This window comes from Narcine bancroftii, chromosome 3 (genome assembly GCF_036971445.1).
Source record: "Narcine bancroftii isolate sNarBan1 chromosome 3, sNarBan1.hap1, whole genome shotgun sequence".
In the NCBI taxonomy this organism is placed as follows: Eukaryota; Metazoa; Chordata; class Chondrichthyes; order Torpediniformes; family Narcinidae; genus Narcine; species Narcine bancroftii.
In genome coordinates this window covers 297,284,649-297,301,256 of record NC_091471.1, presented here as the reverse complement: position 1 = coordinate 297,301,256, position 16,608 = coordinate 297,284,649, and the positions used below count along the sequence as shown (strand labels likewise).

Genomic DNA, 16,608 nt, shown 5'->3' with positions numbered 1-16,608 from the left:
TAGGACAGTATTCATTGTCAAACAACAGAGAAACTAGGCTATTTACCCCATGTCCACTGCAACCAACAAGTACCCACTTACACTTCAGCCACTTCCATTCGCTGCTCAATCCATCAATTCCTTCTGGATTCCACACACTAGGGGCAATTAACAGTTCTTGATTAACCTAGAAACCACATTGTGGGGATGTGGGGCCGGCCTTGGGTTCAGTGAGATGTATGAAAATTTGTCAGTGATCACACCTTGTAAATGAATAAAGGTCTTCTAGCAAGATATCCTTATAATAACATATGGCAACACAATTATAATAGCATATGGCAACACAATTTGCCCCATCTTACTTGTAAAGTGAGGCATCCCTGCCTTCAAGATTGCTGGTGGAAATATAGATTCAGGTGATATTAGGCTTTCTTGCATTCCATTCCATTCTGAGAGAAACTTCAGTTAACTCTAGAAAAATCTGAACAGATAAATAATATCAAAGTTGTACAGCAGAGAAACAGGTCATTTGACCACCATGTCCACGCTGACCTTTTCGCTCATCAACACCATTGATGAGTTTATCCACAGATATAATTCTGTACCAGAAATAATGTGTACAGTTTATTTTTTGCACTACTAATTAGTGGAAATCCTGTGCTTGTAGCAAAAAGGAATCTCAGGGTTGTAGATATGCTAACAATATAATGGATCCATCATACAAGGGTCATCAACAGCTACTGTTTGACCTGCTGAATGTTTCCAACATTTTTGTTTCAATTCCAAATTTCTAGCATCTGCAGTTATTTTAATTTTTAGAATTCTATCTGGAGATTAATTTGTTCAAGTTCATGTTTATTTATCATCCGATCCCAAAGAAACAGCATTCTCCAGTCCTTGGTGCAAAGCACTGCAAACACACATAACACACATGGGGACAAACAATACATATGCACAGTATATATATATATATATACAACTATTAAAATGAATCACTATTATTGTTAAGTAAATAGTAGTCATGGAGGGTTTGTATGAGCAGTTCATCAGTCTCACTGCCCATGGGAAGAAGCTGTTTCTCAGCTGGCTCTGTGGGTCCTGTATCTCTTTCCCGATGGAGTTGCTGAAAGATGCTATGTGTGGGGTAGTAGAGGTCCTCGACGATTTTACTTGCCCTCTTCAACAATGATCCTGATAGAACCTGATAGATCACTGGGGAGGGAGACCCCATGATCTTCTCTGCCACTCTTATGGTCCTGTGGATTGATCCGATGCTTTACAGCAACTGTACCACACTATGATGCAGCCGGTCAATAGAGCTCCTGTAAAAAGTGGAGTCAAACACAAAAGTTTGCAGATCCTGTGATTGTAGCAAAAACGCAGAGATTCTGGAGGAACTCAGCCAGTCTTGCAACACCCATAGGAGGTAAAGATATATTGCTGATGTTTTGAGTCTGAGCCCTTCCTGAAGGACAGCATGGATACCTGTTGCCTTGCCCATCTCTGTCTTCTCAGGAAGTGCAGTCGCTGACTAGTGAGGAAATGTTTCATGTCTTGGATAGGTCACTTCTTAAGTGGACTCTGGGTAACTTGGTGCTCTCTGCTCTCTCCATGAATGTCTAATGGAGGGTGGTCATTCCTGTTCCTCCTCAAGCCCACAATCACCTCCTTCACCTTTCCATGTTGAAACTCAAGTTAAAAGAGGCCTGCCCTCTTTGGTACCGGGATAATGGTGGCTGTCTTTAAACCCATGTGGATGATGGATTACTGCATGACATGTTGAAGATGTTCATAAAGACCTCCCTCAGTTGGTCTGTGCAGTCCTTCAGTACCCAATCAGGTATGTTGTGTGGATTCACCTTGGGTATTGTTCCCCTCACCTCTGCCGTGGCTATGCAAGGGGCTCATTCATTAATTTTGGCCCAAATCACAGTAAACAATCAAACAGAACAGAAATTATGACAGATGCTGGGTTTTAATTATGAGAAAAGCAACAATGGAAGAGACAGCAAAAAAAAAAGAAATAACACAGAATACTGATGATTTAAATAATAAATAAATATCCAGATTTCACTATGGGCAAGGAAAATCAAGTACTTCCGGCACCCACCAATTGATTAGATGTATTTTTGGCTTTATGCCTTTACATTGTAATTAACTTGCACTGTTTTTAAGATGATTTGTTCCAGGAATTCCATCAGAGTCCACTAACATTTTGATTCACTGCTGATTCTGATGTCGGTCAGATGACTGGGAACCAAATTCCAAGCAGCCAAAGTCTATTGCAATAAATCATGAATACAAAATGAAAACTCTTAATAGTATTTAATGGGTAACAAGCCAAATATAAAATCTAATATTAATGTTCAGTATTTCACATTGTTACTTAATGAATAAAAATAAAGTTGCAAGATAATCTTGACAGTAAATGTTAAATATGCAATTTGATCTTGTACCACTTCACTCAATCGAGGACAATGTACATTTTGGTGATCCTTATACCAGTTTAGGCTGCATAGCTCAAAAGATGGTTGAAGAGTAGATTGTTGACAGGGGCATTATTGCAGCTCCTCGATTTGGCATTCAAGTTCAAGTTATTCCACAATAAGGTAGTTCATCAGTTTACATTTGTACACATTGTTTGTTTGCTAACGTACATTATAATTTGTGATGGTCAGAAAACTAAATTCTCACAGATTTATCTGGTGTCACATATTGTACATAGAGTAATACTTGACAATGGCAGTTGCTTAATCCTTCATACCGATGATCTCTTTTTGTTTCATATATCTTTCGGTAAGCCTCACAACTTTGCTCAACGTGTGGCGATATTTATCATTACTTGGGTCACTTTCATTGCTCCCTCCTTGTTCAGTAACTCGAGTGCCTAGGAACACAGAAGGCAGCTAACATCATAAAGTGTCCCCATCACCTTCGTGTTACCTTCAGAGGCTTAAGTCCAACACCTTAAGGTTCAAGAACTCCTTTCTGTTCCAACAGTCATCAGGCTCTTGAACGACCCATAAACTGCTCCAGAACCCAAGACCATTGACCATTGTATGACATGTTGCACTCACTACAACTGTGGATAGTTATCCTTTAAAACCTATTCTTTCTGTCTGAGGGCACATTATGATCATTTAATAGATGCCATTGGGGTTGGTCTGTCTGACAAACCTGTAGGGCGGCGGCAGGTCAACATTTGCACATTGTACTTGTGGATATGACGATAAAATGATCAACCTGACTGAACGTCTTTGGCTGTGGCTGCGCTATGCGGTGCCTTGATGGGCTTTGACTATTCGTCGGGGCGACGAGGCACACCCGGGCCTCTCCCACCGCTGTCAGCCCGCCAAACCCCGCTCGCGCCGCCTCGCCGTGACGTCATCCGGAGCCGGGGCTGCTCCCCCACAAAATGGCGGCGTGGAGTAAACGCTGAAAGCTGTTGAACGCCGTGCTTCGCCTGCCGCCTCCCAGCTGAGAGGACCGCCGCCTGCAGCAGCGCCGGCCGCGCATTGAAGGCCGGGAAGGGAGATCAGGACCCCGGCCGAGCAGCGGGAGCCATGTCTCTGCTTTGTGTGGGAGGTAAGTCCGGCCGTGTCCCCGCCCGGCCCTTGGTCTGCTCCTCGGGCACTTTGTCAGTGAGTGGCCCCTCTTGCCTGCACGAGCTTTCATTTGCAGACCCTCGCGTTCCCTCAGAATCCGAGGGACCGACTTTGCAGAGCGAGCGAGCCCGCTCACTTCTCAGGGCTGGTTCCTGGCGTGTCAGCTTTTACGAACTGGAGATTAAAACATGTCAGCTTTCCTGTATTTACCCCTCCAATAATGGTCACGGCTGCGCTGGGCTTTCTTCTCGTTTCATTAGGAGTAGTGGTTTGTGTGTCTGCCTTCCCTTCTATTTTAAAATGGGCTGCGCGTCGCGGCTGTGGGCTTTATGAATTGGAGGCACCCGAGTGCCAGTCACATTTATGAATGAATTCGTTGCAGTCCATCCATCGTACAATAAATACTCGGGGGAGGGGGGTGGGGGTGCAGGAGGGGTGGGGTGGAATTGGTTTGGTTGGTTGATTTCCTCTCAGTGTATTTATCACCTCTCTTCTATAACAGTCAACATTTTTAAACTTATTGAAGAAATTTGCCAAATGGCTTCGGGTAAATGAAAATATCCAAGGCTAAATTATTCCTGATAGGTTTTAAAAAAAAAAATCTTGTAGCTTTTCAGTCACATTTCTTTGAGAGACATGCTTGTCTTCGTTTAAAATGATTGGCAGTTTAAATAGGGGGGGCTGGGGGGAAGAAAACCAGGCGAATACAACCAAGGAATTTCTTTGAGAGACATGCTTGTCTTCGTTTAAAATAATTGGCAGTTTAAATAGGGGGGCTGGGGGGAGAGAAAACCAGGCGAATACAACCAAGGAATTTCTTTGAGAGACATGCTTGTCTTCGTTTAAAATAATTGGCAGTTTAAATAGGGGGGCTGGGGGGAGAGAAAACCAGGCGAATACAACCAAGGAATTTCTTTGAGAGACATGCTTGTCTTCGTTTAAAATGATTGGCAGTTTAAATAGGGGGGCCTGGGGGGAAGAAAACCAGGCGAATACAACCAAGGAATTTCTTTGAGAGACATGCTTGTCTTCGTTTAAAATAATTGGCAGTTTAAATAGGGGGGCTGGGGGGAGAGAAAACCAGGCGAATACAACCAAGGAATTTCTTTGAGAGACATGCTTGTCTTCGTTTAAAATAATTGGCAGTTTAAATAGGGGGGCTGGGGGGAGAGAAAACCAGGCGAATACAACCAAGGAATTTCTTTGAGAGACATGCTTGTCTTCGTTTAAAATGATTGGCAGTTTAAATAGGGGGGGCTGGGGGGAAGAAAACCAGGCGAATACAACCAAGGAATTTCTTTGAGAGACATGCTTGTCTTCGTTTAAAATAATTGGCAGTTTAAATAGGGGGGCTGGGGGGAGAGAAAACCAGGCGAATACAACCAAGGAATTTCTTTGAGAGACATGCTTGTCTTCGTTTAAAATGATTGGCAGTTTAAATAGGGGGGCTGGGGGGGTGGGGGAGAAAACCAGGCGAATACAACCAAGGAATTGTATTCCTTGGTGCTTTGGGAAGTGAAATAAATGGAGACGTCATGACCGCTTTCTGCAAGCCATCAGCCAGTGTACTACAGTACCATGGACAGCTCTTCCCCCGAAGCACCACTGTTCATTTCAGTGTACACGTGCACTCGTCCCATTCTCACAGAAGGCGCTTCTGGAAGCGGGTCGAGGCACTTTACAAAACTAAAGTAAAACAAAATTTGGGGATTTTTTTTTTTAGGGAATCGCCAGAACTGCTGAACATTTGGGATTTAAAAAAAATAAATATATTTTATATTTAGAGAATTTATTAGCAATTCGTTTTGTTTTAGAAATTATAGTATTTTACTCTCTGATAAAATAGAATATGTAAATTAATATTTGCATCACTTTGTTCAAGGGTTTACTCCCTTGTGTTTTATGAGGTGTAATGACTTATGTTAGTTTTAATTGTGCATCAAATAATTATGGTGCTGTTTCTCATATGAAACCTATTTTGAATGAAGCTCCTTTTCCACTGGCTCCTTGTCCCAGGATTTAACTGGTTCAGGGCCCAGTGGAAAAGGAAAACAATCAACACGTCGAGGATTGATGGCCTCTACCCCTGCTGCTACCCCTGGCGTCAGCTCTGCCAGCATGCTGATAAACCAGTGGAACAAGGACAACTTCTGTTCAAAGGATGACTCTCTAATACCTGGGGATGAGTGTGTTCAGTGGAAAAGCAGTCAATGTCCTGGTTAAAGTGGCCCAATGGAAACAACACAAACTGCTTCCTGTCTTGGGGCACTGCACAGCTAATTAACTGGGGTGCCTGTGGATAAAGGGCTTTAAATTCAGCAATTATGCAATAAAATTGTTTGAGTTTCTCTGGAGTTAAGTGAATTGTATATATATATATATGAATGTCACCATGTCATTCGCTGAAGTTTTGTACAGTAGGCTCCTCTGGAATGTGCCAATGAGGCACATGGGATCCAAGGTGAGATAAGAGAATAGATAGAAAATTTTCTTTGTGTAGAAGCAGAGAATGATAGTGGAAAATTGTTTTTTCCAGATTAGAGGCTTGTGAGTAATGGGATGCCACAGAGTTTGGTGCTTGGCCCAATGCTTTTCGCTTGCATATCCATGATTTAGATGATCATGTACCTGGCTTGACTAGCAGATTTGTTGATAGTGAAGATGGTTGCCAAAGATTGCACCAGGATCTTGATCAGTTGATGGAATTTAATACTGAGAAATGTAGGGTGTTGCATTTTGGGGAGCTGTAACATGTGTAGGATCTACACAATAGAAGGTAGAATTCTGGGGAGTGTTGTAGAGCAGAGGAATGGAGTAATACTGATACTTCGTACCTTGACAGTGGCGTCACAGATGCATGGGGTGGACAAAAAAGGCTTTCAGCTCATAGCCTTCATCCTGTACTGAGTAAGAAGTTGAGGTCCTATACAGTGGTACAAGATGTTGGTGAGACCCCATTTGGAGTATTGTTCAGTTTTGGTCACCATGGTTATAGGAAAGATGTTAAGCTGGAGAGAGTGCAGAGAAGCTCTATCAGCATGTTAGAAGAATATGGGGGTCAGGAGTGGGCTTTGGGAGAGGTTTGGGAGTCTTGGGCTTATTCCTTGGATTGTAGGCGTATATAGGGGGTGCTACCTGGAAGTTTACAAAACCATGTAAAAAATGGATTAGATGAATGCAGTCTTTTTCCCAGAGTTGGAGAATCAGTAACCAGAGGACGTAATTTTAAGGTTGAGGTAGGATTTAACAGGAGTGGTAGCTATTTACATAGAGAATGGTGAGTATACATAATGAGTTGCCAGAGGAGGTAATGTTTAAGACAAAAATTGGACATAAACATGGATATAAGCCCAGTACTGGCAATTGTGCTATTTTAGTTGGTGCAGGCAAGTCTGACTGAATGACCTGTTTTCACACTGAATCCAATTCTTGGAATGCAGGAATAACTTGTGAAAAAAGACTGAATGGATCTAAATTCTTTTGAATTAAAAGAATGAGAGGAAATCTTATTGAGCCACAAACTTCTGATAGAATTCGACAGTTTCAATGTGGGAAGAATGTTTCCAATGATGGGGAAGTCCAGAATCTGGGGTCAAAGTGAAACGTGAAAGCTTTTTAGGACTGAGATGAGGAGAAATTTTTCACTCACTTGTGAATTTGTGGAACTCCTGATCACAGAAAGTGAGGCCAATTTGTTAGATATACTTTATTCAATAGGGAGTTGGATGTCACACAATTGGCTAAAGGGATCGAGGTGCAGAGAGAAAGCATGAATAGGGTACTAAAGTCTCATGATCAGCCATAATAGTATTGAATGGTGGTTCAGGCTTAAAGGACTGATTGGTCTACCCCTACATCTCTATGGTTCTGTAAAATATTGCTATCATGTCATTCTGCTAAACCCCCCCCCCCCCCCCCGGTATTGCATTCCAAGTTCCTATCACTTTATATTTAAAAAAAAAACCTTTAAACTTTTGAAATTTATGCTGTCTAGTATTTGACATTTCAACACTTAATGCTTTTTGAATTAGACAATACAAAAATGTAAAAAAACCAGAGTATCTTGTTATAAATATTAATTGCAATTCAAAATCCTTCTAAGAGGTCAAAAGCAAACTAAGGCAGGGTGTGCCGGATCAGAGATTTGTACTCTCATTGTCCAGGATGGAAAAAGCCCGTATTTTAAAAAAAAATCAGACAAAATTCAAGAATCTCTCAAGTAATTCTTAATGCACCAGTCAACACACAAGCCTACTTGTATTTCAAAGAATTATAATCCAAATGGTCCCCTTGATGAATAGAACATGCATATTAAAGAAGAACTTCCAACATCAATAATTATTATTATTTTGACAACATCACCAAAACCATCTGAAGGTTGTCATTCAAGTTACATACTGTCTTGTCTTGGAACTCTAAAATTGGTAGAGTTGTGAATAGTGAGAATGATTGTCACAGGATATAGCAAGACATGGACCATTTATAAATGTGGGCAGGGTAATGGCAGATGAAGTTTAATCCAGACAAGTGAGGTGCTCCATTTGGGAGGTGCAATGTAAAAATAAAATGTGTAGTAAATAGTATGAACACTGATGTATAGAGTTATCTTGGGGGTGCTGCCTCCACATGTCTGACTGTCCCCAAAGAGACTGGCTTGAGTCTTTATACGGGCTGATGATTGACAGCCAGCAGGTGGGGCAAACCTGCAATAGGCTGGTAGGAATGTGGCTAGTGTAGTAGTTGTATCACCACATTCGCCCCCTTAAAATGAGTCCTGACCGGTGTGGGGGGGGGGTACTGAGTAGTATCTACAAGTTCAGGCAGTTGTCCGTGCCCCGAGACCATTGCAGGACAATGGTCGGTAGGGGCAGGGTTGGCTGAGTCCAGGGTGGCCAGGGCAGCAGGCAGTGTAGGATGGATGGTGTCTGGCAGAGTGGGGCGGGTCTGCGGGAAGAGGGGTCCTCTGGAGAGGCGGAGAGAGGGGTGTCAGCTCCCGGGGAATCCTGGGTAGGTCAGGGTGCCTGTTATTAGAAGGCTGGGCCCCTGCTGGTGCCAGGTCCCTGGTCAAGAGCGTATTCTCATGTCCATTGGGTTATCTGACATAGGCATAATTTGGGTTTGAATAGAAGAGGTGCATCTGCTTGACCAGGGGGTCGAATTGGTGGGTCCTCATGTTTGTGGAGGAGTACTGGTTCCAGAGATGTCAGCCATGCTGGCAGGGAGACGCCAGTCACTCATTTCCTAGGAAAGGAGAAAAAGTGTTTGTGAGTAGTCTGGTAGCCATGCATGAGCGACCATCTGGACTGGAGTGCCGCAAGGAGGGTCTCTTGCCAATAGTTGATGGACCAGCCTTTCAACCTTGGGATCAGGAGGACTGCCTTCCAGATTACCCTGTTTTCACGTTCCATCTCCCAGTTGCCCCTGGGTTTGTAGCTAGTTGTGTGACTATCTGCAATGCCTCACACTGTCAGATACTGGTGCAGCTCCTCACTCATGAAGTTGGAGCCCCCCGTTTGCTGTGGATGAATGCCAGGTATCTGAACATAGTGAAGATCTGCACGTGCCTTGATAAGGCGGTGGAAGTGTCAGGGCAAGGGATGGCGAAGGGAAAATGGGAGTATTCATCTATGACTGAGAGGAAATGGATGTTCTTATTCGTGAAAGACAGTGGCCCTTGAAGTCTATGCTGAGTTGCTCGAAGGGCCAAGTGGCCTTCACTGCATGGGCATGCGGTGGGTGGAAGAAGCGTGGTTTGATCTCTGCACGTGCCCTGCAGGACTCACTCATGGTCCGGACTCCTTGGATGGTGAAGGGGAGGTTCCAGAACGTAATGAAGTGGTACAGCCACATGGCACCTGGGTGGCAAAGGGTGTCATGCAGTGCCTGAGGCTGCTTGGACTGTGCACTGGCGCAGGTCTGGGACAGGGCATCAGAGGTGTCATTGAGCTTCCCCGGCCTATACTGGATATCATAGCTGAAAGTGGCCAGCTCGATTCTCCAGTGCAAGATCTTGTTTTTGATCTAGTCTCAGGGTGGTGCTGAACATGAATGCCACTGTGTGCTGAACCTTCTGCCATCCAGGTAGTGGGGCCAGTGGTGGACTGCTTCCATGATTGCCTGGGCTTCCTTTTTGATGGTGGAGTGTCTGAGCTCTGAACCATGGAGGGTCCTGGAGAAAAAGGTCATGGGTCTGCCTCCTTGATTGAGAGTGGCAAGGGCAATGTCAGAGGCATCACACCACCTGGAATGGGGTGATCTCATCCATGGCATGCAGCGTGGCATCGACAATGTCCTGTCTGATGCGGGCAAAGTCCACTTGCTCCTCAGCAGGTAGGGGAAAAGTGGTGACTTGGGCCAGTGGGCGGACCTCATCTGAGAAGCAGGGATCCCACTGGGAGTAGTAAGAGAAGAGCTCTAGGCACCTGCGGAGGGCCTTGAGAATGTGGTGGAGGGGAAATTCCATTAGGGGGTGCATGCATTTAGGGTCAGGGGTGATGACACCATGTTCCACGATGCACCCCAGGATAGCGAGGTGGATGGTGGTGAATACTCATTTGTTGTAAATGAGGTTCAGTGCCTCTGCCATCCAGAGAAATCTCTCCAGTTTGGCATCCTGATACTGCTAGTGATGGCTGTAGATCGTGACATTGGAAAGTCATTCTTGGATTGGGCCGGTCTACCTTGCAGTCCATTTCCTGCTGAAACATGGAGTCTTCATTTGTGACCCTAAAGGGGACCTGGTGGAACTGGTTGAGGTGCCCATCTGTCTCAAAGGTGGCATAAGGTTTATTCTGGGCATGGCTAAGGAGCTGATGGTTGGCAATCATGGAGAAAACCCTGTACTGGACTATCTCATTGACCATGTCAGCAATGTGGGGCAGTGGGTAGGCGTCCAGCTTGCTGTACTGGTTGATGACCATCCACAATTTGCTGCCCTCTTTATGACAAGAACCTGGGCTTTCCAGGGGCTGGTGCTGGGCTCTATAACTCCTTCTGCCAGAAGCTGTCTCACCTCAGCCTTAATAAAGGTCCTGTCAGCCGCACAGAAGTGCCTGCACTTGGCAGCTTTAGGCTTGCGGTCTGGTTTCAGGTAGTTGAAGAGGGATGGAGGGGGAACCCGCAGGGTGGAGAGCCCACAGGTGGACTGGGGACAGTTGCTGGACTTTGTGCTGTGATGGTGAGTGGGGAGAATGGGCCACCGAAGGCAAGGGTGAGGCTGTGAAGGTGACACTGGAAGTCTAGTCCCAGGATAACCAGGGCACAGAGCTTGGGCATGACGAGGACCCTGAACTCTTGACGTGTTTCTCCTTCCTTTTCCCCCCCACCACTGTAAGGTTCTCTGAGCAGCACCCGAGAGCCGTGATGGAGTGAGTCATCCTGGACTTTGAAAGAGAGAGCGAGTTTGCTGGGTACACTTTGAGTTTCAGAATACAGACCACATTCAGGTGCACAAAGCTCTCAGTATTTCCACTATCAAACAGGCATTTTATTACTTTTCCATTGACAGCGATATCCACCATTCAGTGCCCGAGACCATGTGGAATGTCCTCTGATAGTGTGGTGGGCGCTAGGACTGTCTCGGGGTCCAAGCTGCTGCTCCCTGACAGTTGTAGCAAGTAGTGGCCAGTGAGTGCCTCTTAGGAGCATGTGGTGTGGCAAGTGTGTGGTTTTGAGTGTGCGTGCTGACCACATCATCTAGTTGGTGAGTTTGGGGGTGTTGGGTGGCCCATGATGGCAGCACCCAGGAGACACATATGGCATTGGCATGGTTTGGCAACTTGACTGGAAGTTATGTTGTTGGTGCGGGTAGAAGTTGGATGATGAAAGATGGCGGTGCCCATCAAGAGCACATGGTGGCGGTGTGGTTGGATAGTGGGGCCAGAAGTAATGTCGATGGTGTGGGCGGAGTAATGGCACTGCTTGGCATCTGCACGTGGAGGTGTCCAGAGAGTCAGAAGGGGCTTCCAGTTGGTTGCAGAGGGCTGCAGCTCTCCTAGTGGATTCGGTGAGGCACACTTTAGCAAAGTGGCCTTTTTTTTTTGCTGCATCGGGAGCAATGAGAGTTCTTCATAGGGCAGTTCTTTCGTGAGCACCTGCCCGACCCACACTGGGACCTGCAGTATTTACTGCGGTGGCGATGCAGGGCAGTTCTTCGGTGAGCACCTGTCCGAACCACACCAGGACCTGCAGTACTTACTGCAGTGGTGATTGTCTCTTCCACATGGGACTCTTAGCAACTGCTGGTATCGGCCAGGCCAGATGTTGGGGGAGGCTAGCATCGAAGGCCTCTATGTGGTGAGCTGCAACTTCTAGGGAGTGGACCACCTCCATCATCCTGGTAAGGGAGGCATTATTCTCCTCCAACAGTCTGTTGAGCCACCCTCAACTGCAATCCTTGCATGCAGACTTCTCGGAAGAGTTGTTCCACCTCCCCAGCAGTCACCCCAGCTTTGATCTAGCATGGGCGTGCTAGTTCTCACAGTGCCCCCATGTAAACATCTGCAGTCTCACCTGGCTGCTGTACCCTGATGCTGAGCAGGTACCGGGCATAGAGTATGTTCTTTTGGGACCGGTACATGCCTTCCAGGATGACCATCGCTGGTTCGAAATCTGTGCAGTCTCGGCTAGCCTGCCTGGAAAGCACACGGGCCTAGCTTGGTTTGTAGTACCATGAGTTTCTTCTGGTTAGTTTTGATGAATTCGTCCTGTGTGTGGATGATCACCTCAATCGCATGCATCCACATCTCTAAGTATGCTGGAGCATCCGGGTGTTGAAGGTTGAAGGCCTCTTGATGGTGAGGAACATCTCCATGGTCCTTTTAATTTTAAGTTAAATTGTGAACGTTGCTGTGCAAATAATTCTGATGCAAAGTCCACAGACTGTACAACAGGCTTTAATGAGCTTAAACTTGTACACACCAGTTTTTGTATCTTTGCTGGCTCCACGTGTCTGACTGTCCCCAAAGGGGCTGGCTTGAGTCTTTAGGCAGGCTGGTGATTGACAGCTGGTAGGTGCGGCCAGCCTCCCAGGTTGCCCCCTGCAGTAGGCCGATAGGAGTGCAGCCAGTGTAGTGGTTGTATCATCACATATATAAAAATGAGGCTTGGTTTGTTCCCCCTCCTTCCCCTCCCCCAGGATGGAAATTAGTATTTCCACTAAGATGAGGTTGATAATTTGAATACTGAGTAGCAGGATTATTTTCTGTTGTGAGAATTCCGACAGCATCGAGTCCACGCTGCTGAAGATCCAGCTGCGCTGGATGGGTCACGTCTCCAGAATGGAGGACCATCGCCTTCCCAAGATCGTATTATATGGCGAGCTCTCCACTGGCCACCGTGACAGAGGTGCACCAAAGAAAAGGTACAAGGACTGCCTAAAGAAATCTCTTGGTGCCTGCCACATTGACCACCGCCAGTGGGCTGATAACGCCTCAAGCCGTGCATCTTGGCGCCTCACAGTTTGGCGGGCAGCAGCCTCCTTTGAAGAAGACCGCAGAGCCCACCTCACTGACAAAAGGCAAAGGAGGAAAAACCCAACACCCAACCCCAACCAACCAATTTTCCCCTGCAACCGCTGCAATCGTGTCTGCCTGTCCCGCATCGGACTGGTCAGCCACAAACGAGCCTGCAGCTGACGTGGACTTTTTACCCCCTCCATAAATCTTCGTCCGCGAAGCCAAGCCAAAGAAAGAAAAAGAATGATATACAGGATATCACAGTTATTTGGAGTACGTATGAAAATTTCCCCCATTCTACCCTGCATTCCACCAGTGTTATTTTAATTCTAAAATGCTAATCTATTGGGTTGTCTCAGGTGGAATGGTAAGGAGGGGTAAAGCAGTTGAAGCAAAATGTTAAAATGCAAGGAACTTGAAGTGATGGAAAATTTGATCAAACTAAATCTTAATTAGTTTTTTTATTAGCATGTGGGAGTCTACCTGTGAGCTCAATTACCAGCGTGGAAACAGGCCATATCGGCCCTTCAAGTCCACACCGGTTCACTTGAACAACTTGTTCCATTTGCTTGCAATGACACAGTTCGCTTGTCCTGTTCGACTTGATGGAATGAAAACAATTCCTATTTAATTTCTACATAAACATATTCAACCCTGAACCAGCCATTCTCAATGAGAACAGACTTAAATCATAAAATATTTTTGGTCTTTTCAAGTAGTTGGTAGGAGAGAAGTATGAAAGAAACAAACTAAACTTGACTGCATCACAAAGAAGGCAGGCTATAAACTTTGAGTTGAACCACAAGGGGACCATAGCCAAAAAAGGGTTGAGAATGGCTACCTTGGACAATTCCAGGGAACTTTGTAACTTTCTAATAAGCAACTGAGATTTAAAAAAAAAAAAATTGAAGCTATCAAAATAGTCTGGTGAATTCAAATGCTCCTTTTAATGTTCTACTTTGGCAGACCATTTTAATTTTAGTAATACATGAGTTAAAATGTGGAACATATTCTTCCTTTTTGATTTAGTGCACTTTTTTAGATTTGGTTTCCACATTTCACTGAAATGTACGTTGCAATGTGCACTGTTATTGAAATCCAAAGTTGCGATAAAATGTCAGACAATTCTTTCTGCATTTACTTTCTTAATAAGAGAGCATGTAGAATTCCTGTTGTGTATCCTATGAAAGTACAGTCATATATTGGTACGTTGATTCTTAAAATATTTCCATTTCTGTTAAAGTTCATATAATATTTGTGCACAGACTTTCCCACATTTGCTTCAGATCCCCAGAACTCTTCTCTTTCATAATGTTGTTGCTTATCACTTTATTGCTGTTTTTCCTGGATGGCCTTGTTATCTGAACTATCTTTGTACAATTTTGGTGGGTTATACAATTAGAACTGTAATCCAAACAATGCTTGCTGATATCCTGATTGTTGTGGCCCAGAATTTCTTAAGGAGTCTGATTTGTTAGGAGTGATGAATCTTCTGCATGCTTTTTTAAAAAAATATTCTTGGTCCAAATATTGGCATGAAATGATTAGACATCCCAATAATTGACACAATGTTTTTTTTTTAAGTTTAAAAATTGGACAGAATATGTTTACCAATTTTTTTAAAAAAGTGCACTAAATCAAAAAGGAGGAATATGTTCAACATTTTAACTCGTGTATTACTAAAATTAAAATGGCCCTGCCAAAGTAGAAAATTTAGGACCATTTGAATTGACCAGACTATTTTGCTTCATCACAATAACATTTTAATGTCTGTGAAGCTTTGCACCTGCAATAAAATTTGACTTGAGTCCTGTAGTAGTGAGGTAAAAAGAATGAGCTGTGTAGAATGCAACTCCACCCATATTTACACAAGACATCCAGGAATAAGAAATGGAGCAGCTGCTTTGTGGGATGTGAAGCATACTGAGATATGGGATACTGGAAGTCACTTCATTGTTAAAGGGATGTGTGGGAGCACAGGATGAAGTAGGTGAAAGCTAAAGGGAAAGGAGAGTAGCTGTTTTGGTAAATTCTGTCAGCATGTTTGGTCCTATGCTAAGCAAGAGCGATACTACTTGCAAAGTATGATTTACTTTCTGTTCACCGGCACTCCCTTTCACTGCTTCATCACCTCCAATTCTCACTTTGGGAAGCTGTGGATAACTGGGTTCTTGTTTTTAAATTCTTTCTTGATCTTGACGCTCCTTGTGTCCACCAACCCCAAAAAGACTTCCTGATTTTTATCCTTGTCTACATTTAATATTGTGGAACCATCATTTAGTTATTGCTCTGTCATTTTCAGCCTTTTAATCTGCATAGAATCTCTAGAATTCCTTTGTCTAAAACTGTACAGCTTTTTGCCCCATCTCTATTTTCTAGGACGCTGTTTAAAGTGCCTATGTCTTGACGGTTCCTCATGTGACTTGGTTTGAACACTTAATATAATCAAGAATCTTCTGACTCTTCACTGTTAATGCAAGTTACTGTTGAATTGCTTTGGAGTTGACATAGTTTCCTTGGCATCTATCTTTTGTGGATGCAAAATCAGCCTGTGTGTGAATATATCTATATGATACTGTAGTGTTCTGAATGACAGTCCATATTTTACAATTTTGGGTCAATGCATGGTTTGATGTTAATACACTTCGATTAACTTTTTTTAATGGTGACCTTTATGGCACTAATATGCATGGAGAATGGAAGATGTTGTATTTGTTGTGGTAGGTTCAGCTAATATAAATCCTGCTGTTTCTTAAACAGATGGATAATAGGACCACTTGAGTGAATATTCAGTGCAAATGTAGTTGAGGACATGAAATTTGAGGTAAAACTATTGCAGGGCTAACTTTGAACAACTTTATCAGCAGACCATTTGAATACCACAAAAAGTGTTTGGATCTTTACTTTCTAGTAAAGTGCTTTTTTAAAAAAAAACATGATTGAATACAATTTTCAATCATTTCCAGTTGTTTCCTTGAAATCAAGCTGGACTATCACAACTGGACAAATCATTGTGCTGTTTGTGCGGTTTAAAGAAACAAGTGCCATGCAGTCCTGAAAGGTCTCAACCTGAAATGTCAACAAGTCCTTTCCTCACAAATGACCTGTTGAGTTCCTCCAGCAGTTTCTTATCTTTGTTCCAAATTCCAGCATTTACAGTCAGTGTCTCCAAATTGTATACTATTCCATGTAACAATTAGTTTGTATAATTTGTTATTCTATAATTGATTTGGAATTTGAGTTAGCAGTAAAAACTGTGTGATTTGCACAATGAAGCGTGACTGTGACTTTATCAAAATTTCATGGCACCATTTTGAAAAGATTAAGTTGAACTACAGCTTTGACTTTATGAAGTAAAACAAAAACGTCATATCAGCCTTGTATTACATTGTTATGTAGATATAACATCCATCTGTGATTAAAATTTCCCAGTTTATTCACTCTGGCAGTTCCCGTGGTGTTTAACATGTCCATTTGTGACTTTTATAGTCTAACACCACAAAATAAGCCAACGTGATTGATAGTACTTGGAGACTTGTGTGGAGCACTTTTATTAGCTTACCATTTAT

At 43.8% G+C, this 16,608-nt stretch overlaps 1 protein-coding gene across 3 annotated transcripts in view; it reads left to right on the top strand.

Annotated features, from left to right (window-relative positions):
* The first annotated feature begins 3,342 nt into the window (after positions 1-3,342).
* Positions 3,343-16,608, top strand: part of LOC138758958 (protein unc-13 homolog A) — a 290,629-nt gene continuing 277,363 nt past the window's right edge. For 2 of the 3 annotated variants that reach the window (XM_069928638.1, XM_069928637.1), the window contains exon 1: positions 3,343-3,564. In XM_069928638.1, the coding sequence (XP_069784739.1) occupies positions 3,543-3,564 (22 nt within the window). In that variant the 5' untranslated portion in view covers positions 3,343-3,542. Of the gene's footprint in view, positions 3,565-3,714; positions 3,857-16,608 lie in introns of those variants that run through there. The other variant, XM_069928635.1, reaches the window with a different exon arrangement.